General features: G+C 37.3%; 1 protein-coding gene across 18 annotated transcripts in view; it reads left to right on the plus strand.

The window, feature by feature from the left end:
- ART3 (ADP-ribosyltransferase 3 (inactive)) overlaps nucleotides 1–27964 on the plus strand; it is a 62715-nt gene that overhangs the window by 7481 nt on the left and 27270 nt on the right. The window contains exons 3-12 of one of the 18 annotated variants that reach the window (XM_041759677.1): nucleotides 327–1038; nucleotides 11018–11050; nucleotides 12049–12081; nucleotides 13087–13134; nucleotides 15249–15281; nucleotides 15838–15870; nucleotides 16500–16532; nucleotides 17996–18028; nucleotides 19918–19950; nucleotides 21506–22088. In XM_041759677.1, the coding sequence (XP_041615611.1) occupies nucleotides 327–1038; nucleotides 11018–11050; nucleotides 12049–12081; nucleotides 13087–13134; nucleotides 15249–15281; nucleotides 15838–15870; nucleotides 16500–16532; nucleotides 17996–18028; nucleotides 19918–19950; nucleotides 21506–21639 (1125 nt within the window). In that variant the 3' untranslated portion in view covers nucleotides 21640–22088. Of the gene's footprint in view, nucleotides 1–326; nucleotides 1039–11017; nucleotides 11051–12048; nucleotides 12082–13086; nucleotides 13135–15248; nucleotides 15282–15837; nucleotides 15871–16499; nucleotides 16533–17995; nucleotides 18029–19917; nucleotides 19951–21505; nucleotides 22089–27964 lie in introns of those variants that run through there. The other 17 variants (XM_041759682.1, XM_041759669.1, XM_041759670.1 and 14 more) reach the window with 17 other exon arrangements.

Below are 27964 nucleotides of genomic sequence, written 5' to 3' on the forward strand. Positions count from 1 at the left end.
TCCAGGACTGCCACCCATTTCTTCAATTTCACGCTCCTTTCCTCTGCACCATAACGTTCACATGAATGAGTTACAGTCATAATCATTCCCATACTTCTCACTGCTAACATTTGCTATTCCATACAAAAAGGTCACAGCTGAGAAAAGTTATCAGTAACAGTGGAATATACTTCCTACATAAAAATCATGTCCAAAGTTGGTTCTAAGCAAGGAAGAGTTTCTAGGCAGGGCATGAGAGGGTGGGGACAGTAAGGGAGAGAAAATGATATATACCAAATATCTTATTTCAAGAGTATTAATAATTTCCTTTTCCTTTTCTTTTCAAGATGAAGGCTGAAATGTTAAACATGGCAGATAATGCATTTGATGATGAATACCTGAAATGCACTGACAGGATGGAAGTCAAATATGTTCCCCAACTGCTGAAGGAGGAGAAAGCAAGCCATCAACTCCTGAAGAACGTGTGGGAAAATGCAGAAGCCAAATGGAAAGCCCAGAAGACTCACATCTTTCTCCCTATGAGTTTTAAAGATAACCATGGAATAGCACTGATAGCATATGTTTCTGAAGCTCAAAGACAGACTCCTTTTTACCATATGTTCAGTGAAGCTGTGAAGACGGCAGGCCTATCTCGAAAAGATTATATCTATGACTTCCAGTTCAAAGCTTTTCATTTTTATCTGACAAAAGCCCTTCAGTTGCTGAGACGACCTTGTGAGGACAGTTATAAAAATGCGGTGTATAGTATAAGCCAGGATACCTCATTTGCATTTGGAGGGCTAAATCAAGCCAGATTTGGCCATTTCACCTTGGCATATTCAGTCAAACCTCAAGCTGCTGATGACCAACACATTCTGTTAACCATCCACACGTGCTTTGGTGTTGCCATTGAAAATTTTTTTGATAAAGAAAGTGAAAGAATTATTTTAATACCTCTGAATGAGATTTTTAATGTGTCACAGGATGGGGCCAGCAATAACTTTATCCTTCAAAGCACAAACAAGACCTGCAGCCATTATGAGTGTGCATTTCTAGGTGGTAAGTATCTCTGTTCTGTCTCTGCTTATCTGAAGGGAAGGAGTGGGATTCTTAGGCCCAGGGAAAGGTCAGGAAAGAAACTGACAGATGTTTGAAAGAAAAAACCACATTGATGACGTTAGCTCTCTTCATATCATTTAGGGGTTTTTTCCTGTAATTTAATTTTGTCAGAATAATACATTTATAGCATTTTGGAACATTAAAGAAAGAAAATACTACAAGGCAGTGTTCTCAACTGGGCAATTTTGCCCTGCAAGGTCATTTGGCAGTAACTAGAATTTATAACTGTCACAGTTGTACTTAGTTGCCATGACTAGTATCTAATGGGTAGAGGCCAACCAAGGACACTGCTAAACAAAAGGCACAGAAACAGCCCCCACAACAAAGAAGTACCTGGCCCATAACTTTACTTATAAGGCTTACAATGAAAAATAGCAACTCCCTGCCCAGCTGCTCTCTATCCTCAATTTTCACTCCTCAGTGGCATTCATTTTTAGTTTTTCAGCTAGTTTTTAGTAACATGCTTCAGCATGTTATTTCTTGATTTGAAATTTTTAGATGTCATCAGTTATATCATCAGTAACTCAGACTCTTTTGTCTCTCTGTTCCACCAGTCTTAGCATGTTGGGTTTATTGATTCATGTTTCAGTGTGACTATTGGAGCTGCAGGTATCAATCCATGTTCAAGAAAAAGGGAAGTAGCATGGCAATTATATCTATTTGATCAGGAAAGTAAAGGCTTTCCCAGAAAGTCCTAGTAGATTTCTGATTACATATCATTGACCAGAACTTGATAATCTATAGCTTGAAGAAGAAAGCTTGAAAATGGGGTAATTAGCTTGTCCAACCTCTCTAGTGTAGACAAGGAGAAGGGAGTTAGAAATAGCTGTCATGTCAGTAAACCAAATCTACCTGATAACCACCACCCTATGTTCTTCCTTAGTATTTGTGCATTTCCACCTTCTCAATCTCCCAGTGTAATAACGACTGGTACCTTTTTACTTATTTATTTTTTAAGATTTTATTTATTTATTAGAGAGAGCATGAGCAGGGGGTAAGGGGCAGAGGGAGAGGGAGCAGCAGACTTCCCACTGAGGAGGGAGCCTGATGTGGGGCTCCATCCCAGGACCCTAGGATCATGACCTTGAGCCAAAGGCAGATGCTTAACTGACTGAGCCACCCAGGTACCCCAAGACTGGTACCTTTTTAAATATCTCTTTTACCCCAGGATTATTAGTTATACGAGTTTTCTGTTTCCTTAGTGTTTTTTATATCCCGTCAATAATTCATCCCCAAATCCTGAGAAATATAAATCTCCTCTTAGTACATTTAGACATATCAGATACTCTCTTTTTCTTCTTCTTCTTCTTTTTTTTTTTTTTTTTTTTTTTGTTAACAGAATAGACTCCTTCTGAATTCCCCCATCATACTGCTCTATGATATACTTTATAGGCCAGCTGAATATCCTGAAATCTCTCCTCACAACTGTAGAAACTTTCTTTTGTTTCTTCCCTGTGAAGAATCCACTATATCTTGAATTTTCTTCTCTTTCTTGAATTATTCCTTTGTTTGGCAGGGATAATGGGTTCTCTAAAAGTTTTTTTGAGAAAAGAGACATCGAGGGAAATTTTTAAGACTTTGCATGTCTGAAAGATCTACTTGTAGGCTTGAATAATAGTTTACATAGATTCGTATTTTTGTTTTAGAAATCATTTTCCTTGGAATTTTGGAGATATTCCTCCATCGTCTTCTGATTTCTGATGCTGCTGTTGAAGAAAAATGTGAAGCCATTCTGATTACTAAAACTTTGAATTAGACCTTACATTTTCCTCTGGGTGGTTTTAGAATTTTTCTTTATCCCCAACATTCTGAAATGATATGATATTGTGGCTTGGTGTAAATGAGTGAAAGAATACCAAAACCCTTTCCCCTTCTTCCTATGAAAATGGCCTCTTGTTGATCTTCTAGCACTGTCTCTCTGTAATCTACTGAAGGTAGTTTCCTTGTACCTGAGCTATCATTTTGGGAGCTAATGAACAGCCCTGGATTGCTATGAGGACTTGTGTTGAAGGGATATATCTGATGCTGCCCTTCTGCTAAATAGTGTGCTGTGTTCCTTGCCTTGCATTCCTCTGCAAAACTGAGTAAACTGGTGAGAGAAGAACCTTTTTGGGTCTTATGAATGTGACTGTCTAACTGAACCCAAAACCAGAGCTGCTGATGAAGCAGAGTGAGTATTGCAATATGACCTCAGACGTGGGATAGACTTTTAGACCTTGACTCATTCTAACCAAGGCACTATGAGATTAAAAAGAACAGGTAGAGAAATGCTGGTGAGACACCATGCCTGGGCGGGGGTGGGGGGGCTGATCTACTTATGATTTAGTGGCAGAAGTGTTGTGGCAGCAGCACTTCAGGCACAAAATTTAGGGAAGGTCCTTACTCTCAGATTCATACACTTGTACCATCTGCAAAATTGCATGATTTTAAGAGTGAGTGCCTTTATAAATTTTGCCCTCGTAGGCGCCTCATTTGCCTTACTGCAGTTCTGGACCTGAGTTGTAAGTAAATGAAACTGTTCACCTTGAGAGGGCAGATGAGGACTGGAGTGAATAAATTTGTATTGAGAGGAAAAGTGCCCATTCTCCTTACCAACCATATAGTGGACCTGACCAAAATCCAAGCCGGTTAGAGTTGGCTTATACAGCTGTGGGAGCTGATCATGGACATGCATCTCTTCCCAGTTTCTCATATATTGCAGTAGCTTGAAATTGGCCATGGTTGAGAGCTTAACCATGGAAATCAGTGAACACTACAAATCAGGACCCCACCACCCGCCACAGAACCTGTTCAACTAAACTAGGACATCACAGTCAGAAACCAAATTGAAGATGGGCTGACAAAATGATCCCACTTTGGTGCTCCCAGTGCATTCAGCTAAATGCCATTTGTGGAGGCATTGGTTATGCAAAAACCCTGGCTGCAGTCGCTATCGGCTTGAAATCAATCACTGGGTGATGGACAAAAGGTGATACTGAAACCCACAGAGTTGTTGTGAGTGGAATTATGAACAAATGGGGTGGAGCCATTGGGTTGATTCAGAATGAGCCAGGGCACAGATCAGCATGAGGAAGTGCATTATGAATTCATGTGAGGAAGGCAGGAGAGGAAGATGCACACCACTGTGGGGCCTGCCCACAAGGGCAGGCAAAGGCTATACAGCAAGTTAATGTTCAAACCACAAGGGGAGACCTTTGTGGAGGCTCACATGCACTGTTCTTTTGGGTAGCTCTGACAAAGTCCACTGCAATTGTGTTGATTTAGTGCCAAACTGGAATCTAACCAATGTTCTCTGTTGCCATCTAGAGACAACTATTGGGATCTCAGGGGCAAAAACAAAGCTAGTGTTTTCAACACTATGAAGGATAATAGGCAGGGGTTTTAAAAACTCAAGCTAGGAGGATATAATCAGAACCTTGTTACATTGTGACTGAATATAACTCTGGATGAAAAAATAGTCGTGTCTAAATGGGATAAAAAATTATACTAAATTTAGCACTAACACAGGCCTGTGTTGTTTTAAACTTGCTTATGATTTCCAAGATAACTAATTTTTTTAAGGCCCACAATAAATTTTTATCTAAAAAAAAAAATAGATCAGTTGTTTAGGAACTGGAGAAAACATCAATATCCCATTAGATAATACAGTTTCCTGGTGGTCAAAAATACTGATTTTGGTATTAATCCAAGATTATGTCAGTGAACTGTGAGTCCATGACAACACCCTTTCTCCTTCCTCATGGGAAAATTACTACCAGTTAACGTTCTTCTATACAGTTTTTCTAGAAAACTTGGTTAAATGTGGAATGTCAGTGGTGTAGTCAGGCTATGTGTGTTATTTTTAAAAAATGACCTCATTTGGAAAACTACCTGGATTGGGAAGACTATAGATGAATTGTAATACCTGGTGGAAAACCATAGCTTTGGGATTCCCTGTCTCTTAGAGTGCAGATTAAGGTTTTATTGGAAGAAAATTTGGAGAAATAGTAGAGTATACATCATACTCTGAACTCTATTTTATGGACGGGGTGGGCATAGATCATCTGGCATTTTGGCCAGTGTTCCTATAGAGAGGGGCAAGGCTGTATATATGTAATATGTTCTACATATTAGAGTCATGGGGGAAGGGAATATCAAGACTCTTTAGCTAGAAAAGTGACCCTGTTAGAAAGGAGGAGGAGCACCTGGACTCCAGTGGCTGGTATTACTTTGTTAATCTTACTCAGACATGTTGAGCCCAGTTCTCTATTAAGGCATCAGAAGGATAAAGGAAGATAAACCTACAGAGCTATCAAAGATTTAGTTTTTATAAATCTACACCTAGCCCTTGAGGGCTCATTAAACATAAATATCTTACTGGTTCTAAAGGACGCTCTTTTTTAGGCTTCCTTGGGAGGATTGAAGTTTCTGTGCTGTTGTCTGAGATTGTCTGGAACTGGGACATCAATAAGATCTCACATAGTTAGAACAGATAGGAAGTGACATATTTATCACCATGAGAAATTCACAGTATGAGTTAACACCTAGAGCAATTGGAAGGCTGTTCAGACTGTTTATCTGTATTTATAGCAAAAGAGAGTACTCTTTACCACTAACTTCCTCTAGACTTTCATCCACCAGACTTGTTCATTCCTATTGTATCAGTCAGGATTCAACCAGAGAAACAGAATCAGTAGAAAATATAAGAAACATATATCAAGCCAGTAACTACAAGGAATTGGCTTATGTGATTCAGGCTAGCAAGGCAAGTCTGAAATCTGTAGGTCAGGCTTTCAGGAAAGACAGGCAAGGACTCTTGGACATGAGCTAAAGCTGCTGTCTATAGGCAGAATTTCTTCTGGGAAGCCTCAGTCTCTTAAGGTCTTTCAGCTGATTTAATCAGGCCCACCAGATTATCATGGCTGTCTTTTTTACTTCAAGTTAACTTATCATAGACTTTAATCACATCTACAAAATACTTTCAAGGCAACAATTAGTTAGTGTTTTACTGGATAACAGAAGACTGTATCCTAGACATCTGACACATAAATAAAACTGACCCTCATATCTATATTAGTTATCCATCACTGCATAACAAATTACTCCAGAATTTAGTGGCTTAAAACAACATTTATTATTTCACAGTTACCTTGGGTCAGGAATTTGAGTGTAGTATATCTAAGTCTTTTGGCTCTTACTGTTTCACAAGGCTGCAGTCATCAGAAGACTTGACTGGGAAAGATCTGCTTCCCAGTTCACGTTTTGGCAAGATCCAGTTCCTTATAGGTTGTTAACTAAGACCTCAGTTCTTCATGAGCTGTTGACCAGAGACCTCTCTTGTTCCTAACCACATAGGCCTCTTCATAGAGTATCTCAAAACATGGCAGCTTGCTTCATCAGAGTAAGCAAGAGAACGAGCAAGAAAGAAAACCAGTAAATCATAGCCTTTCGCAACCTAATCACAGAAGTAATATCACCAATGCTATATATTCTCTTTGCTAGAAGTAAGTCACTAGTTCAGTACACACTCAGAAGGAGAGGATTATCTAAGGATGTGAATACCAGGAAGCAGGGTCATTGGGAACGATGTCAGAAGCTGCCTACCATAATACCAACCCATTATGTGCTGTCACTTCCTCTTGGGATGATCCAGATTGGCTGTCCTTTTTCCATAATGATTAGTTCATAGTGACCTCTCTGGCAAGGAGATTAGCTACAGAACCACTGGAAGCAAAGTTAGCCTCCAGTTTCATATACTGGTGTTTTTGATCTAATCAATATGAACCATTTGTCATTTTACTGAAATCATATGAAATACATAAAATTTATCTACTGAAGTAAAAGCAGATATTATATAAATGTCCATCCACTAAGGTCAGAAGAAGCAAACCTACACAAAAAGGTGGAGAGCATACCATTCCTCCAATTCACCTCATTCTTCAACACCTAATTCCTTGGTACTTAGGAACTCAGCCAAGATAGAGGTTAGCATGGTTGTATGCAACTTATAAATAGCTGAGACAGCCAGTCAGTTCTGGAGAGATTGTTACGGGGAGGCTGATGGAATTTTTTATTGGAAGTCCTAATCCTTTATAAATGATTTCCTTACTGTGGTAGATTTGCTTACATAGCCAGAAGCTGTAGTAAAGACAATGGCTACACGTGCTTGATTTGCTTTGTCAGTCTCTAGATGTGTTTCTTTTTCTCTTTCTCTCTCTTTTTTTTTAAGATTTTATTTATTTATTTATTTGAGAGAGCGAGAACAAGTGGGGTGAGGGTCAGAGGGAGAAGCAGACTTCCTGCTGAGTGAGGAGCCCAACGCAGGGCTTGATCCACGAGTCCCTGAGCCAAAGGCAAACTCTAGATCAACCAGGCCACCCAGGCTCCCCCAGATGCCTTTCTTTAGATATATTCACTGCATATGAACATGTATGTGTGTAGCATAAATATTGAGTTCATGAGTTGTGTTAGCTGTGTTTGTTTCCATAGAGAGGACTACATATGATTTTATCTTTGGCAATGGAGTTCTGAGTGTCTCTACAGCCTAGACCATTAGTGTTGGCACTGGTAGATGTCAGTCAGCCCCAAGGTGGTACACTCCTTGCCAGGATCACCATTTGAAGTTCTGCTCTTCACAAGATCAGCCAAGGCAGTGAACAAATTATTATTACAATGGATGGATGCAGCATTCTATTGGAGTTGCCCAACCTGCAGGCAGGCTGGTTTAATAGAAAACTGTACTGTCTTTTCAGGTGCAAGTCTTATAGGTAAGGCCCCTATTGAGTCAGTAGTTTGGATAAAATAGTAAATAAGGCTTTTTAAAAATATTTTTTTAAATATTCCATTCTTAACCTCAGTAATTTGCTAATGGAATGTATGTGCCTATTGGACACTGTTCAGCTTCTCAAACCTTGGAATCAGATTATATACCACACTTGCTGACCCACATTGATTTTCACATATATTTGCTTTTTATCACAATTACTGAAAACCCAACTATGCAAATACATGATATCAAACAGAATGTTACATGGTATAACTTTGAAACTGCGTTCTAGGGATCCCTGGGTGGCGCAGCGGTTTGGCGCCTGCCTTTGGCCCAGGGCGCGATCCTGGAGACCCGGGATCGAATCCCACATTGGGCTCCCAGTGCATGGAGCCTGCTTCTCCCTCTGCCTGTGTCTCTGCCTCTCTCTCTCTCTCTCTCTCTCTATCATAAATAAATAAAAATTTTAAAAAATAGTAAAATCTTAAAAAAAAAAAAAACTGCGTTCTACTTCAAGCTAGTAGTTCATGCTGTGTCTGATAGATACCAAGTACATCTGTGTTTGTCCCAAAATTTTAAAACACCCCTTGGTATTTTGTGAATTTCTACCAGTATTTGGGAACTGCAGGTCTAATAAATGGACAGGCACCTGTTTGTGAAAGCGGTTAAGGCCTTAGCAGCTGGGTTTGGTTCTTAATTACAAGTAACATTTCCATGCAACAATGGAACTTTTGGGGTTTTATCCTACCTAGGGACTTAAGTTCAGAGAGAACCATTGCATGTTAATATAGGGGGTTGAAGAGTCTTTTAGTGAGACAGTCTGTTTCAGTCCCAGTAATAGGCTAGCAGTAGCAGCCCTGCAAAGGGAAAAATTGCTTGTTTGCAGAAACCCAGTGATTAACAAATACTGCCTTAGTCTTGTTGCTGGAAATTCCAACCAGCAGTAGGTTTGGTTACAGACATCTGTAATTTATTGGAATCTAAAGGACACGGGGAATTCCTGAGAAGGCCTTATTACTCTTATCTGGACTGTTTCTAAGTCTTGTTACTGTACAGTTAACTGCTAAAATGACAACTTACAAGGTTTTCTGGTCTACTCTTGTTTCTACTACTCTTGTTCTTGTGGATTCTTTTTCTGGCCTCAGGTGAGTTTACTCACACATATAAATTGATCAATATTTTGCTCAGTACTTGAGGGAAACCCTTTGAGATCTCTGAAGCTATCTATGCAGCTACCTTCTCTTTAGTACGCTGTAAAATCAAATTATTTGGGTAATTTCTTTGTGGAAAAATTTTAAACTATTTGGTGGTTATAATGTCATTTGAGTTTTCTACTTATTCTTGAGTTATTTTTGATAAAGTATGTTTTTCTAGGTATTTATCTTATATTTTGAATTTATTGACCAAAAGCTAGTTGTAACAATCTCATGGGTTTTTTTACACCTCTCAAATCTGTGGTTATTCTTTCATTCATTCCCTATATATTTTATTTATGCCTTCTTCGTGTATATTTCTGGATCTATTTTAACCCTGCTACTTCTTTAGAAACCCCAAATAGTTCACTTTCTGCTGCTGAAACACTATTGGAAAATTAAATCCAAAGTCAAATAGAAATGCAGTCTTAAATAAATGGTTCTATATTCAAAATTAAAGGAGATCCATCCTGTACTACTAAGAAGACTACCAAAAATTTCTGTATCAATAGTTCTGGCTAGGGCCCTGGAATTTGCAATTTCGATAACCACCCAGTTGATTCTGAAGTATGTGATTAGAAGACTACACTTTGAGAAACCTACTCTAATTTGTGGTACCAATGAAAGATGAAGGCTTTAAAAATACCCCAGTGTCTAGTCTCCTGGCTGAATCTATTATACCTATAGCTTTCTTAGCTACACCTTCCCTTACCTTTACCTCACCCTCAACTAAGCCCTCTGAAGTGAGGCTTGTACTCATTCATCTCCTGCTAAAGCAATATTTTGTATTAGTCTCTGTACTGTTGTTTTTTGTTTAATTTCTATTTTGGCATCTGAGGTTATCAGCCTCAGGGCACCATCCAGATTCTAACGGACCTCTTAGGGATTCCTCCATTTTAGATGGAGAGATTCATTCTCAGGTAGCTGAATAGGTTAGATTAGATCAGTGAGTTAGCCAGGCATGGAAAAGAGATCATAGGACATCCAAGGCCTTCCTGTGGTATTCTAGGAAGCCCTCCATGGCTCATGCTGGCACCAAGTCTAAACATCCTCCCACTGAAGTTCTTGACTGTGGGGTAGGCGAGCAGATTTCCTGTTTGTCACGTCTCAGAGGATTTACTGCAGTACTGATGACTTTTTCTAGGACGTCACTGGTGAGAAGTTCTAAGGCCTTATAAATATATAGTGGTAGATGCCATATTCTTGCATTACAAAAACTGTGGATTTCCTTACATATATAGATCAGTGTTCTGGGACCACCAATCAATGTTCTGGGATAGAACAACTTGTTTCTTTATATGAATGTGAAGGATCTTTCTTTTTATATATCCAAGGATCTTGAAGATCTGATTGAAAATTTTTTTCTCAATGAATAGGAATTATCATAAGGGCACCTTGGTGGCTCAGTTGGGTAAGCATCTGACTTTTGATTTAAGCTCAGGTAATGATCATAGTCTGAGAGATCAAGCCCCATTCGGGCTCCATGTTGAACATGGAGTCTGCTTAAGATTCTCCCTCTCTGTCCGTCCCTCTCCTTGCTCTTGTGCATGCACAGGCTTGCGCTCTCTTCTTAAAAAAAAAAAAAATTGTCATAGTAAAAGGATAGGTTTTATGTTGAGGACATTTAGTATCCGAAGAGAAAATTAGTTGAACAGCCAGGTAAATTTTTCCCTAATTTTTGCAGACTAATCATAGAATACAATCCTAAAGTGTTAGCTTTGGATGGCCATTTGGAGGTTATTTGAAGCAAATTCCCAGTAAAAGATACAGATAAGGAAACTGAATTCCAGAGACATTTTGTTTTATTAAAGATCATGCTGTTTGTTAGCTGTAATGTGAGTACAAAACTGTAATTGTTCTGCATTTTGAATCCCACTGAATTACGGATCTGATAGGTAGATCTACAGATTAGATTACCAATTTGAAATCTTTACTAGGGAAGATTGTATCTCATTAATAAAGCTTTATCTTCATGTTTCAGGACTAAAAAATGAAGATTGTGTTGAGAACGTGGGTAAGATATGCTTTTAATTACTGCTGTAATGGGAATGTTAAATTCTCCCAGGTATGGGTCAGAGCCACCCCACCATATTGTCATACTGCAGCCATCATTTTCTCAAGGCTGAGTTGTGCTGCTGCTGCTGCTACTACTACTACTACCACCACTACCACCACCACCACCACCTTGTCAGGTGGAGGGCCCAGGAATGTCTGCTGCTTGCTTTCCACCCCCAGCCATGCTTATGGCTGTACCCTCAAACACTGCAATTGCCTTGGGCATGCAAGGACTATGCCACTCTCACCCTAGCCTTAAGGACTTTTGAATCCCCCTGCATGATTCGTATGCACAGTGCCAGATTCATATTCTTACATTTTGATATCTTAGGAAATAACATTTGGGAGACTAAAAAGGGAAGGAATAAAAAAAAAATAAATAAAAATAAAAAAATAAAAAATAAAAAAAAATAAAAAGGGAAGGAATAAAGTACATATGGCTGAAAGGGGGAGATACAGGGGACAGAAGTAATGGGGTCTGTCTCAGCTTCTTCAGTGAAAAGTAGGAAGAAGTAATAAAAGTAATCTTCCTTAGCAGACCGCGGGAAAGATTTCAGAAGATAAACAGGAATTTTAGGAGGAGGAGCATATCCCATAAGCCCATCAGATTTGAACCAAAGTTTCCAGAAAGTGCTTTAGGCTAATGCATGTTTTGGGTGGATCCTTCTGAAGATTTCCTTGTTAAAAAGTTTGAGAATAAAAGTCTGTTTCTAGCTGTGTTTCTGGCAAATTTTTCTTGAATTCTTCATGTAATTAAAATAAATCCATACCCATTTGTTTTTGATATTGAAATTTTATATTTCTCATTACTATATTTTTGGAAGCCAACTCAAATCTTTTTTATTAATAGGCATTTAAAAATAGACTGAAAAAAAAATAAAATAAAAATAGACTGAACCTGACATTTATGTACATCTGAGCATAGTACTAGGTAATGAAAACATGTTTGTATTTCAGAATATCATCAACTCATCAATGTCTACAACCCTGGTAAGTGTGCTCTGATTTTTAAAAATAATCCTTACGTGGATATTTAGTATTTAGTAGTATTTAGTAGCTCTTTCCTATTTAGCAAATTAACTTTTTAGCTGAAGAAAGAATACTTTGCAGATGTGAAGGAGTAACTTGAGAGGTAAGAGAAGTGGAAAAAAGAATTTATTCTAGGGGAAACTTACCTTTTTGCAAATGAGAGGGTTGGCTCTCTGGAGAGCTGAATAATATGGAAATAAATATTCCAGGGAGTAGTAAAGTTGGTAGGACCTGAAGGACTAGTTGCTCTTGACAGATCTGAGGGCCTCTTAGTATAGCTCTGTTTTTCATTGTTGAGATTAGCCTGTGTGGCATCACACATCCAGATAAAAGTAGAAAAGCTACTCATTTTCATCTGTTAAATATGCTGTTTGCTATCATTTGACTAAAGTATTTGGGTGATTAGATGCTTTCCCTGCTAAGTTTCTACTTCAGTGATTTGACTCAAATCACTTTGTTGCATTTAAGTTCCTTATTGTATGTTTGGCCCATGTAGCTACAGTAAGTATATCTTTACCGAGGAGAGAAAAGCATCTGGTTTTTCCCTAACTATGTAGTTTACCTGATGTTTGGAAGATGCTTCCTGTCCTTACGTGAAGCATTTTGTGCAGCTTCATGTGAAGCTCCTGAGGACTTGCTTTTAGCAACATTTCTTATTGACTCACTACAGTCAACAAGTTTTACTGGTTATTTCACAGGGACTTCAGCTAACTTTTCAAGACAGATATTTTTTCTAGCTCATTGAGATCCCTAGAAGACTGGCTATATGTGATGATTTTTCTTAATAGAGAGGACCAGAGGAAGGTTGCAGCCCAATTCGGTGCATTTAGACTCTGGCTGACACTTACATTTAGTATAATTTGTTGGACATACCAGGTGGTTCTTTATGGCTATGATATCTGAAAATAGTTTGCCGTTAACTATAGCAATTCTCATTTATTTTGTTTTATCATTAAAATGGGTAAGTTTCTTCTTATAACTTAGGTGAGAAAAGTCAGAACCTTGAAGACCCTGGTAAGACATTTTTGTAAACTCTGGGGGTTTTCCTTTGCAATATAGCTCTCTTAGGGATGGAAACACGTAAGTATGGTGCGGTAAGGAAAAATGGGAAGAAGGCAGAACCCATTTTAACTTACTAGCTTGGTATAAAGAAGCCCTCCTGAGTTAGACCTCCTTTATAAAGAAGGCACAGCAGCTCTCTCATTTACCTGACTCTATCTTCAAGATGACCCACAGAGCAGTTAGGGATAAGATATGAGGAACTAGTTCTACAGAGCATATTTTCTGTGCTTGCTTTGGCAGCAGATATACTAAAGAGCATATTTTCTGCTTTTATGTTAGCTGTTACATGGATAGAGGAAGGCAGAGGCATTAAAAAATGGTGTTATCTTTTCCTAATTTAAAATGATCTTGTTTATGTATTTCTGCTTCTAGCAGTCTGAGTAATAGATGCTATTAGCTGTATCCATCTGAGTATTTAGTATATTTTGAAGTACAGCTCATTCCCAGGTTTTTGTTGTCGTTTTTTATAATGATATTACTCAAATGACCTCAAGGGTGCTGGGATAGGGACACTCATAAATTACTGGTAAGATTATAAATTGGAACTTTTCTGAAGGACAGTTTGATAGTATATATTACCAGCCTTAAAAATGCCCATACCTTTTAACCTTATCATAACACTTTGAGGTATTTGTACTAAGGAAATAAAGATATGTGGTACAAAACGTTTACTGTGTGTGGTCGCCAAAATTTATAAATAACCTTAGTATCCAACAGTTGGATATTGTTAAATAATATCCATATAATGAAACACTAAACAACTTAAAAATCATATTTTTTTAAAAGATTTACTTAACTACATTAGAGACAATGAGAGAGCACATGACACATGTGAGCAGGGGAGGGGAAGAAAGAGAAGCCGACTGCTGAGCCAGATGCCCCTAAAAATCACGTTTTTGAAAAATATTTAAAGGTACAAGAAAGTGCTTATAATATAGTGGCAAATATAAATGTGATATAAAACATATGGACTGTAATAGCAATTTATGTAGATATTTGTGGCTCAGGCTCAGTTGGTTGACTATCTGACTCTTGATTTCAGCTCAGGTCATGATCTCAGAGTTGTGAGATCGAGTCCCACGTTGGGTTCTGTGCTTAGTCGGAAATCTGTTCTGTCTCTCTCAAATAAATCTTAAAAAAATGTGAAAAGATACAAACTTCAATAATGGAGATGAAATATATAGTAGGATGAGTATAGTAGTATAGCAGCATGGTACATTTGAAAGTTGTTAAGAGAGTAGATCTTGAGAGTCCTTATCACAAGGAAAAAAGCCATAATTTCTTTCTTTAAATGTCTGCATGAGATATTAGATGTTAATTGCGGTGATCATTTCACAATACATGTAAATCAAATCATACTATAAACCTTAAACTTATTCAGTACTATCAATTACATCTCAATAAAGCTGGAAAAATGCTTACAAATGTGTATGCACCTATATATAGCAAAGAAACTGAAAGGAGATATGCCAAAAATATTGAGAATGAGTAGCTCTGAGATCTAAAATTATGAGTAATTTTTAATATTTCATGTGTTTTTCCAAATTACCTGTTATTATAATGTATTATGTAATCAAGAAATTTTATTTTATTTTTTTTTAAAGATTTTATTTATTCATGAGAGACAGAGAGACAGAAAGAAAGAGAGAGGTAGAGGGAGAAGCAGGCTCCATGCAGGGAGCCTGATGCGGGACTTGATCCGGGGACTCCAAGATCACGCCCTGGGCCAAAGGCAGGTGCGAAACCCCTGAGCCACCCAGGGATCCCCAAGAAATTTTATTTTTAATAAATATGACAACTGTAGGTCAGAGTCTTTGGACTGAATCTTAAAAAAAAAAGAAATCACGAACAGCTGTATTACTTAATCTAGGAGAGAGCCTGGGTAACTAGCCATAGTTTTTAGCATAGGTCAGACTCCAGTGAGTTAAATGTTCTCCCCTTTTACCCTGTTCCTGCCATTCTCAAAGATTTTAGTTTTCCACTGTAGATAGCAATATAAATACAAGCTTAAATTAATTTTCAAGTTGATGCATTTTTAACTAAACAGTTTCTCTTCTCGTCTTAAGGAATGAAAAACCAAGAGTCCACTGTCTTACCTGGTAAGCGATCTTTTTCCTTACCCTCTGAGACTAGCTACAAGGGCTGACTCCTAGGACTAAGGATATTACTGGACATGGAGAGTTTGAGGAAGAAGTTAAGCAAGAGGAGAGGGACTCCATTAATTGAATGCTTTGTATGTTCCCTGCAGTGTGCTAAGCAATTTTATTATTTATTTCCTTTGATGATCACTTAGTACAAACCTATATTATAAGTATTTCTTTTGCCTAAATAAGTAATTGAAGCTCAAAAGGATTAAGAAACCTGCCCAATCATAGAGCTAGTAATTATAATGACAATAGAACTAAATCAAGCAGGGTCTTAAACTTAGGACTGTTCATTTAAAAGCTTATGTTAGGACTGCCTTATAAAGAGAAGTTTGGAGAGATATGGGCCAGATCATGAAGGCTAAGGAGTGGGCTTTGTCAGAGAATGAAGAGCAGTTGAAAAGTGTTTTTGTTGTTACTCTTTTCTTCTTTTTTTAGGGTTGGAGGGGGGGAGGTGTAGACAAAAGAGCATTCACAATGCAAAATAACTAATACTCCTTTCTGTCTTGAGGTATGATGAGCCATGAACCCACCCAAATACCTGGTAAGACAGCTTTCTTTTTTACTCTCTGGGCCCAAGTATGAGGTAAGATTAATTCCCCCAGGCATTGAAGAATATATTGTCATGAGACTATACATTAACATTTCCCTTACAGCTGCCTGTTATCCATTCTACAAAGATTTAGCTGGGGAAGAGAGTAGAGAGGAAAAAAGTGTCTGTCTTCTATTATATGTGTGTTCCTGGAGCAGGGAAATTAGCTTGGTAGGGGACATGGCTGAAGGCAAGGCTGCTGGGACCTAGAGGCATGCAAGCCAACACATTCTAGGTTCTGCAGTTACAGCTGTTATTCAGTAGAAACTTCAGTTTCATGTGAAAGCTGACTTTTAGCTTTGGCTGACAACTCAACATCTAGAATTTCCAGGTAGCAAAATACAGTCTTCTGGCATATGGACAAACTCAGTGCAGTTCCATGGTAGAAAGGTCCTCTCTCTTTGAAGTGGATTTGCACAGTGAGGGTTCTCATAGCCAGACGTTTTAAATAAAAAGCCAGAAAGTACAAGGGCAGTGGGGCTTTGGCACATGTATCACTTAAGCTCATCAGATAAGAATTGGGAAAATGTGTACTGACTGGAGCAAGCTGTTAAGTCACTGAAAACTTCTTTCTCATTTAGGAATGAAAATTCCAGAAACTTTTTCACTACCTGGTAAGAAGTGGTTGGCATATGAGAGAGGAAGCTGCCAATTTGGGGGGTATAGTTATAATTGCCACCATTAGATAATGCAGGGGGACTAAGATCACATCAGTGAATAAAGGACCCACATTTCTTAGTACCCATTCCTTAAGACTTGGGGTCCCTCAAGTGTTTTTCCAGTTTTATTTACCATGGCAGATTTAACCTACCTGTAAGATATAATCATGAAAATGTTAAATAGATATTTAAACAGTGTGACGCTGTTGCTGAGGACAAGGCCATTGAGGGGCCTTGAGCTTCTGTGGCCAGAGAAACTGAACAGTGATTTCTGTCAAGTTCCTCAGAAGGGTCTCAGAACTTATGCTTAGAGGAGGAAAACCATTAAAAAGTCCCTAAACTTAAATTTTTTTTTTTTTTCTGGCACAGAGAAGTAAATTTTTTAAAAAGTTGGGGTGCTTGGGTGGTTCAGTCAGTGAAGCATCTGCCTTCGGCTCAGGTCATGATCCTGGAGTTCCAGGATTGAGCCCTGGCTCACTTGGTTTCCTGCTCAGCTGGGAGCCTGCTTCTCCTTTTCCCTCCGCCCCTCCCCCTGCTTGTGCTTTCTTCCTCAAATAAATAAATATAATCTTTAAATAAAATTTTTTTAAAGTGGACATAATTTACAAGACAGCTATGGACAGTAATAACATTTCTCTGCCTCAGGATTGTTGTCTTTCAAATACAGCTAATACTTGTCATGTTTACCTTTTGGGGTTATCTTATAAGAACTATAAAAATGTAAAATCTCAGGGTGCAAGCCCCTATTTAATGCTTAAATCCTTTCTCCTGAGTTCATATAGTATTTTGAAAATAATTTTTGGTATGTCTTATTATTATGGAATGAACAACACAGTGCTAAGCTTTGCCTAACATTGCTATCTATGGAAACTGTGTCCTGTATACAGAAACCTCATATTCATAGTTAATCACCTAAATCACAGATACAGGCCCAGAGAGACTGTCCAGCAACTCTTACATTCATCCGAATTTGCCATATTGGCCCACATGTTTGTTTGCTCACAACTTCGAAGTGACCCTCTGACAACACTGATGAGCCATTTTGTGTGGCTACAACTTTTCAGTTCAGCGACCTGAGTTTGCATAGTATTCTTACTGGCTCCTGCAAGGCACAGTGGTTATCTGAAAGGCAGCTGCTGAGCTTGGATAGGGAATGAACACAGGCTGTGTAGACAGACCCAGTTTCATAAGTCTCTTCTCTGCCATTTTCCTCTGGGTAACATTATATAAGTTATTTCTTTCTTTCTTTCTTTTTTTTTTTTTTTTGCTTCTTCCAAATCTGTAACATGAAGAAAACTTCTGTCTTGCCGGACTAATTAAAGTCCTAATGAGATAAAGTCTGGCAAAATGAATGGTAGTTTAAAATAGAAGTAAATGGTAGTTGTCTTTATTATAATCTGAAATTCTTTCTCATCTAGGAATAAAAGTGGTACAACTGGATGAAAAACCTGGTAATAAATTCTTTATTAGGGGTGGAGATAGCATGGGTTCTTGGGTCCTTTACCATCATCATTGTTAGCTCAGTCTTAAGAGGACTAAGAAAAACACCTGGGCTGTACAGCTTCTGATATCCCAGTCTGCCAGCCAGAGTGAGAAAATGTTGAGAAACCAGTAGCAGTAGGCTGCTCTTGTGGCTCTCTGGGCTAAGCAGAGAAAAAAAAAACAGTTGACCTGCAACTGGAACAGTTGGCTTCCCGCTGCACGTATCTATTCCAGAATAGGACAGAAAGTTTCCAAAGGTAAGGTGGCCACTGTGAGGGAATCTGTAGTAATTGGAACAGCATCATCAAAGAGGTGTGTATGAGAACCCTACAGCATGAGGGAGATCCCTGGGTGGCTTAGCAGTTTGGTTCCTGCCTTTGGCACAGGGTGCGATCCTGGAGTCCCGGGATCGAGTCCTGCATCGGGCTCCTGGCATGGAGCCTGCTTCTCCCTCCTCCTGTATCTCTGCCTCTCTTTCTCTATCAAAAATAAATAAATAAATCTTTTTTTAAAAAAAGAGAGAGAACCCTACAGCATGAGACCAGTCATTCTGTGTTCCTCACTGCACTCACCAAGTCCTCCAACAAATAGGCCCCTAGGTTTGGCTGGGAATGTTTTGTATTATGCCCTCTCCTGGAAAGCTGTATGTAGTGCAGGGTTTTTAAAAGAACATTGACACAGGATCTCGTTTAATCTACTTCAGATAAATATTGTTATTGCCATTTCAGAGAGGAAGATATAGACTGTAGGAAATTTAAGAAACTTGTAAAGGGCTAGAAAGAGAAAACTAGGATTCATGCTTTTCAAATTTTGCTCACTTTCTGTCACGTGACACTTGTCTTCCAACCAAATTTAGTTATAGAAAATACACCTCTATCCTGGGCTCCTAGAATTGGCATTTGGCTTCAAAGTTATCAAAATATGGCAATATCGTAATATTTCAGTGCTAGTATAGCGTTGTAAATGAGGTCATATGTCATAGTAATTGAGAGCAGAAGCTTTATAATCAAACATTGCTATCTGGTTACCTTTGTGATTTAATCAAGTTTTGAAGAACATCTATATAATACTGGTAACTATGCCGACCTATTTAGACTGTAAAAAGCCTGACAGTGGGGGATCCCTTGGGTGGCTTAGCGGTTTGGCGCCTGCCTTGGCCCAGGGCGTGATACTGGAGTCCCCAGATCGAGTCCCACATCGGGCTCCTTGCATGGAGCCTGCTTCTCCCTCTGGCTTATCTCTGCCTGCCCCCCCCCTTTCTGTCATGAATAAATGAATAAAATCTTTTTATTTTTTTAATTTTTTTTTAATTTTAATTTTATTTATTTATGATAGGCACACAGTGAGAGAGAGAGAGAGGCAGAGACACAGGCAGAGGGAGAAGCAGGCTCCATGCACCGGGAGCCTGACGTGGGATTCGATCCTGGGTCTCCAGGATCGCGCCCTGGGCCAAAGGCAGGCTCTAAACCACTGCGCCACCCAGGGATCCCATAAAATCTTTTTAAAAAATGACAATGTACATAAATCAATTGCATGAAGCACGACACATAGAAAGCCCTCAGTAAATGATAGGTATTAACGTACTTGTTCAGTGTGCAGAAAAAGTACTTTTTTGTAAATAAAATTTTAATCTCTCTTTGAATGGAAAAACATACACATAGATGGTAAAAAAAAAAAATCAAAGCACAAGTGAGTAAAATTTAAACCCTTCCCCAATGCCACACATAAATCTAAACCTAATACTCTTTTCTGCAGGCCCATTTTCAGAGATAGCCAAGTTTACTTAATCATTTAATCAGATTTTTCTCTTCTGGATAGATGTACAATGTAATTAATTCAAAATCTGTTTATATTTTAGAAGACAAAAGTCAAGAAGGTATCGGCAATCCTGGTAAGAAATATTTCATTTCCGTAGTTGATAATGTCTGATCTGCTGTATAGAAAAAGTAACAAATTTATTTTTCCTCAATAACAGGAGCAAAGTTTCAGGAGTTTAAGGCATCATAGTAACAATATAGTGTCATATGCAAATGTTTGTATATGGTGGGAGCAACTTGACTTTATATCTTTATTTTCAACTCTGTTCTGTTTAGAGCAGTGGTTCTCAACCCCATCAACCCAGTTCTCCCTTTTTTATAACAAATATTTATAAAGACTTTATAGCGTCCTGGAATATCATTCATAGATAAGACCTACCTGCACCCATAAGAATATCAAGTATAATGTCCTAATTATAACTTATAACAAACATATAGATTTCAGTATGTGTCTCTATTATAGTAAAAGATAGTGAACAGTTCATTGTATTTACTTATACAAATTGGATTTAAAAAAAGACTAGAAGCTATTCTGTGCAAGTATAAGAAAATGAAAGACAAGAAATAGAAGCTAGATAGAAACTGATGTTTATTAAAACGATCCAAAAATAATGTTTCTATGTACAATTGAAGTCTACGTTCTGGCCTTATGCATTATATACAGGTTATTAACTTGTATGTATGTCTTCCACTGCATTTGAAATTTGTGTGGAAATGGGTTAGGTTTTCATTGTACAAACACTCTCCAGAGCATTGCAAGATATTTAGCCTTTTACTTCTACTGCACTGTTGTGATTGACAAATTAGGACTGCCTGTTATGAGGAAGTACTATACTACTCCCTTGAGAGCCACTGCTCTATAGTAACAAACTAATGTATGAGTGCACCCCATCTATATTCATAGAACTGCATGTTTATAATTATGGCAAGTGAATTGATAATATAGAGTTAAAGACTTATAAAATTTATTGGCTGTTTCTCTTGAAATCTGAGTGGTGATCCCATTTGGATACTTCCCAGTTCTCCCTTCTACAGTCTAAACCAAAACACAGCCATAATTCAGTTAAGGGCAGTGTGAAACAGATCATCCTCACATGGATGGATTCCACTGTTTCTCTTCACTAGTTCAGATGAAAGGGAAGCTGTTTCCTCCAGACCAGTGTTTCATGTGTGAAGGGAAAAAATTGAAATAACTTTTTTTAAATTAGTGTTTAAAAATGCAGCTATATTTAATCTCATATTGGTAGCTATTAGCAAATACATATGAAATGTAGACTTGAAATAGGCACAGAATTAAAATTTACCTTGCATGTATATACAGAAATTGAAACAAAAAATTGTAAGGAATTCTAGAGAATTAGTACAACAGCAAAAGTATCTTGTCTACATAGATATTAAAAAGGCTGTGGAATCCTAGATAAAACCTATGTCAGCACACCCTGATGATATATATGAAAATATAGCCTGAAATCTCATGAACTATATTTATTTCAACATTGTTTCTAGTTAGTATTTAGGTAAGTTTGCAACTCAACTTGAATGTCTACATATTAAGGATAAATGGTGTAGGTGGATGAAATTCAGATACAAAAATGACATGTGTCAATTACTGTGTGTTCTCATTAACAGCTCCAGGTCCAGTTCCGGTCCCAGGTCCCAAAATACATCCCTCTGCATCTTCTGGCAAAATGCTCTTTCCACCATTGGGGACATCCATCATTTTAATCAGTGCTTCCACTGTATATCTCTTTGTTGCTCTGTAGTCTAATACATTCTTTATTTACTTAAAATATACTCCAGGGGGATCCCTGGGTGGCGCAGCGGTTTAGCGCCTGCCTTTGGCCCAGGGCACGATACTGGAGACCAGGGATCGAATCCCACATCGGGCTCCCGGTGCATGGAGCCTGCTTCTCCCTCTGCCTGTGTCTCTGCCTCTCTCTCTCTCTCTCCCTGTGTGACTATCATAAGTAAATAAAAATTTTAAAAAATGTATACTCAAGGGATCCCACAGGAAACCAACAGGAATGATGTATTTTTCACTTGTTGGTCAGAGTCACTTGATAAAATGAGAACTGAGTATTTATTTACTTTGCAAATTCAGAGTTGGTCCAGATATGTCATAGAATTCATTTTTCATTTATTTCTATATTAATTTATGGTTGCAAAAGCACTGTATATTCCTGATTGAATTCAATAAAAGACTTTAAGATTATTGGATGTAATTTAATTAAAATTGTTAGATACTAAAATATCTAGTACTGTTAGTGATTAACATGAATTTAATTCCTGAATTAGAATTTTAAAGTTTTACTTATCTTTGAAAGATCAGACTTTGACTTCAAATAGTATCACCCTCATCTCTTCATCTTCCTCTGATAAAGACTATGTTTCTGTAGGCACAGAAACCAAGTGTTTTACATAATAGTCCCTAAGTTAAATCTCATATTAACCCAGGAAAGTAGACAGTAGTGAATGAATGTATATGCTAAGTAAGCAAGGAAAAAATGAGATTATACAATATGGTATCCTTTTTCCCAAGGTATTGTGGTGGTTGAATAGTGACTGATTTAGGCATGAGCTTTGGTAACAGGCACTTGTTTATTACATTTTGCAGTGTTTCAAAACGATTTAAGTCCACCTTGAAAGATAAGAGAAAAACTACTTAAAATCTAAACTAGGTGTTAATGGGTTCAATGTGCTTTTTTTAAAAAAGTAGTCTACACATCCCCCCCCCCCCAATCTGGCTTATTTATATTTATTTTAAAACTTTTTAATTGAAGTATATTAGTTTCAGGTATACAACAGTGATTTAAGAATTCTATTATGAAGTGCTTACCCCAATAAGTGTAGTTACCAGCTATCACTGTACAAGCTGGTACCTCTTAATCCCCTTCATCCATTTTACCCATCTCCCTACTTCTCTGGCAACCACCAGTTCTCTGTATTTATGGGTCTGTTTGTGTGTTTTGTTTGTTCATTTGTCTTGTTTTTTAGATAGCACATATAAATGAAATAATATGGTATTTGGTTTTCCTCGTCTGACTTAATTACATAATACCCTCTAGTTTATCTGTGTCATCACAGATGGCAAGGTTTCATTCTCTTTATGGCTGAGTAATATTCTCTTGTACATATGTACCACAACCTATTTGTCCATTCATCTATCAGTGGACTCTTGGGTTGCTTTCATATTGTGACTATTGCAAATAATGCTTCAGTGAACTTGGGGTGCATATATCTTTTCGAGTTAGCGTTTTGGTTTTCTTTGGCTAAATACCCAGTAGTAGGATTACTGGATTATATAGTATTTCTTTTTAAAATTTCTTTAGGAACCTCCATACTTTTTTCCATATTGGCTGTACCAATTTACATTTCCACCGGCAGTGCACAAGTGTTCCCTTTTTTCTACATCCTCACCAGAACTTACTTCTTAAATGTCTCTTTGGTACTAGACTAGGCATTCTGACTGGTGTGAGGTGCTATCTCATTATGGTTTTGATTTGCATTTCCCTAATGATTAGTGATGTTGAGCATCTCTTCATGTGTCTGTTGGCCATCAGTATATCCTCTTTGTAAAAAAATGCGTATTCAGATCCTCTGCTCCATTTTCAATCAGATTGTTTATTTTTTTCCTTAGTTATACAAATTCTTTATATTTTTGGGGTATCATTGGATATATAATTTGCAAATAGGCTCTCCCCTTCTGTAGGTTGCCTTTGTTTTGTTGATAGTCCTTTGCTCTCCAAAAGCCGTTTTTTTTTTAAGATTTTATTTGTAAGCAACTTTTTTGTGTGTCATAAATATTTTATTTATTCATAAGAGACACAGAGAGAGAGGCGGAGACATAGGCAGAGAGAGAAGCAGGCTCCATGCAGGGAGCCCAAGGTGGGACTCAGCCCCAGGACTCCAGGATCACACCCTGAGCCAAAGGCAGACACTCAACCACTGAGCCACCCAGGTGTCCCTCCAAAAGCCTTTTCATTGGTTGTAGTCTCAGTTATTTATTTTTACTTTTGTTTCCCTTGTCTGAAGGCACAGATCCAGGAAAATATTTCTGGGGCCAATGTCCAGAAGTTTACCACCTCTGTTTTCTTTAAGCAGTTTTATGGTTTCAGGTCTCATATTTAGGTCTTTAATACATTTTGAGTTTATTTTTGTGTGTGGGTGTAGCTATCCAGTTTTCCCAGCAGCGTTTATTGAAGAGACTTTCTCTTCTATATTCTTGCCTTCTTTATCATAGATTAATTCACCATATAAATGTGAGTTTATTTCTGGGCTCTAGTCTGTTCAATAGATAATGTATCTTTTTTATGCCAATACCATACTGTTTTTAACATGATAGATTTGTAATATAGTTTGAAATAAAGGAGCATGATACCCCAGCTTTGTTCTTTCTCAAGATTGCTTTTGCTGTTTGGGGTATTTTGTTTTTCCGTACAAATTTTAGAATTATTTGCTTTTAGTTCATGAAAAATACTATTAGCATTTTGATAGGGATTGTACCAAATCTGTAGTTTGCTTTGGTTGGTATGGACATTTTAACATTATTCTTCCAGTTCATTAGCACAGAATATTTTTCTGTTTATCTGTATCATCTTCAACTTCTTTCATCACTATCTTAATAGTTTTCAGAGTGCAAGTCTTCTACCTCCTTGGTTTAATTTATTCTTGGTATTTTACTCTTTTTGAGGCAATTATACATAGGATTGTTAATTTCTTTCACATACTTATTCGTATATTGAAACAACAGATTCTGTATATTAATTTTTTATCCTGAAACTTTACTAAATAATTTATTCTGATATTTTTTTGGTGGAGCCTTTAGAGTTTTCTTTATATAGTGTCATGTCACCTGCAGATAGTGATAGTTTCATTTCTTCTTTACTATTGTAGGTGCCTTTATTTCCTTTTCTTGTCTGATCCATAGGACTTCCTGTACTATGTTGAATAGATGTGGTGAGGGTGGACATCCTTGTCTTGTTCCTGATCTTAGAAGAAAAGCTTTCAGCTTTTCACTGTGTTAGCTATAGGCTTGTCATATATGGCCTATTATTATGTTGGGTTATATTCCCTCTCTACCAACTCTGTTGAGAATTTTTATCATAAATGGATGTTGAATTCTGTCACATGTTTTTTTCTGCATCTGTTGAAATACTCATAGAATTTTTATCCTTCATTTTGTTAAAACTGAACTGTTCTTGCATCCCTGAAATAAATTCCACTTTATCATGGTGAATGATCCTTTGTAAATGTATTGTTGAATTCAGTTTGTGAATATTTTGTTGAGGATTTTTGCATCTATGTTCATCATGAATATTAATCTATAATTTTTTTTGTTAATGTTTCTGTTTGGGTTTTGTATCAGAATAATGCTGGTCTCGTAGAATGAATTTGGAAGCATTCTTTCCTATTCTTTTTTTTGGAATAGCTGAAAATGATAGGTATTAACTCTTCTTTAAATGTTGGGTGGAGGGCACCTGGGTGGCTCAGTCAGTTAAACATCTGCATTCAGCTCAGGTCATGGTCCCAGGACTCTGGGATTGAGCCCTGCATCAGCCTCCCTGCTCAGTGGGGAGCCTGCTTCTGTCTTTCCCCCTGCTTGTGCTCTCTCTCTGTGTCAAATAAATAAATATAGTCTTTTAAAAAAAAAAAGTGAATTGTTGAGTAGAAATCACCTGTGAAGCCATCTAGTCCTAGACTTTTGATGTTAGGAGTGTTTTGATTACCAATTCAGTCTTGTTACCAGCAATTGGTCTCTTCACATTTTCTGTTTCTAATGCCATCTTGGAATATTGTATGTTTCTGGAAATTTATGTATTTTTTTCTGTGTTGTCAAATTTGTTGATACACATTATTCATAGTAGTGTCTTATAATCCTTTGTACTTCTGTGGTGTTAGTTGTAACTTTCATTTCTGATTTGTTTGGGACCTCTTTTTTTTTTTGATGAGTTTGGTTAAAAGTTTATCAGTTTATCTTTTCAAAGAAACAGCTTAGTTTCATTAATCATTTTTATTTTCTTTATTATATGTTATTTATTTCTGCTTTGATCTTCATTATTTCCTTCTACTAACTTTGGGCTTTGTTCTTTTCCTAGTTCCTTTTGGTGAAGGTTAGATTGTGTGAGATTTCTTTTGTTTCTTGATAAATAGGTTTAGCACCATAGACTTTCCTCTTTGAACTGCTTTTGCTGCATCATAAAGATTTTGAACGATTGTGTTGCCATTGTCATTTGTCTAAAGGTGTTTTTTTATTTCTTCTTTCATTTATTTCTTGACCCATTGTTTATTGAGTAGTGTGTTGTTTAGTCTTCACATGGTTGTGTTTTTTCAAGTTTTTTCTTGTAAGAGTTCAGTTTCATAATGTTATGGTTGGAAAAGATACTAATATGATTTCAGTCACCTTAAATTTATTGAGACTTGTTTTGTGATCTAACACATGATATTTCATGGAAAATGTTTCCTGTGCACTTGAAAAGGATGTGTATTCTGTTGTTGGATGGAATGTTCTATATATATCAGTTAAATCCATGTTGTTCAAAGCCAGTTTCCTTATTGATTTTCTGTATGGATTATCTCTCTGTTGATGTAAGTGGTGTGTTAAAGTCTCCTTACTAATTGTATCGGTCTGTTAATATTTGCTTTATATATTCAGGTTCTTACATATTGGGTGTATAATTGTTACACCCTCTTGTTGGATTGATTCCTTTATGATTATTTAGCACCCTTGTCCCTCTTACAGCCTTCATTTTATTTACATATTTTAATCTTTTTTTTTTCATCGTAAGCGTACTCTTTAATCCCTATTCTCTATTTCTCCCATCTTGCACCCACTTCCCTTCTGGTAACCATCAATTTGTTCTCTATAGTTAAGAGTCTGTTTCTTGGTTTGTCTTTCTTTGAATTTTCCTTTGTTCATTGGTTTTGTTTCTTAAATTTCACATGAGTGAGATCATATGGTATTTGTCTTTCTCTGAGTAACTTATTTTGCTTAGCATTATACTCTCAAGATCCTTCCATGTTACAAATGACAAGATTTCATTCTCACAGCTGAATAATATTCCATTGTGTGTATATACTATCTCATCTTTATCCAGTCATATATTGATGGACACCTACACTGCTTCCATAATTTGGCCATTGTAAATAATGCTGCAGTAAACATAGGGGTGCACGTATCTCTTTGAATTAGTGTTTTTGTATTCTTTAGGTAAACACCCAGTAGTGCAATTCCTGAATCATAAGGTAGTTCTATTTTTAATTTCAGGAACCTCCATACTATTACAATGGCTGTCCAATTTATATTCCCACCAACAGAACAAGAGGGTTCCTTTTTATCCATATCTTCATCAACACTTGTTTCTTGTGTTTTTTATCTTAGCCTTTCTGAAGTGTGAAATGATATCTCATCGTGGTTTTGATTTGCATTTCCCTGATGATGAGTGATGTTGAACATCTTTTCATGTGTCTGCTGATGATCTGGATGTCAACTTTAGAGAAATGTCTGTTCAATGTCTTCCGCCCATTTTTTAATCAGGTTGATTTTTTGGGTATTGAGTTGGATTGGTTGTTTATATATTTTGGATACTATTTACTGGATGCGTCATTTGCAGATATCTTTTCCCATTCAGTAAGTTGGCTTTTAGTTTGATTGTTTCCTTTGCCATGCAGAAGTTTTTTATTTTGATGAAGTTCTAATAGTTTATGTTTGCTTTTCTTTCCCTTGCCTCAGGAGACATACTTAGAGAATGTTGCTACAGCCGATACGATACGAGAGTAATTATTGCGGATGCTTTCTTCAAGCATTTTAATGGTTGCAGGTCTCACATTTTGATCTTAAATCCATTTTAGTGTGTGGTAAAAGTGGTCGAGTTTCATTCTTCTGCATGTTGCTGTCCAGTTTTCCCAGCACTGTTTGTCAAAGAGACTCTTTCCCATATTCATTCATCCTTTGTTGAAGATTAATTGACCATGTAATTGTGGATTTCTGGACTTTCTGTTCTTTTCCATTGATCTTGTATGTCTCTTTTTATGTCATACTGTTTTAATTATTACCATTTTGTAATGAGACTTGAAATCGGGAAATGTGAT

The sequence above is a fragment of the Vulpes lagopus genome, chromosome 6, assembly GCF_018345385.1.
Source record: "Vulpes lagopus strain Blue_001 chromosome 6, ASM1834538v1, whole genome shotgun sequence".
NCBI lineage: Eukaryota > Metazoa > Chordata > Mammalia > Carnivora > Canidae > Vulpes > Vulpes lagopus.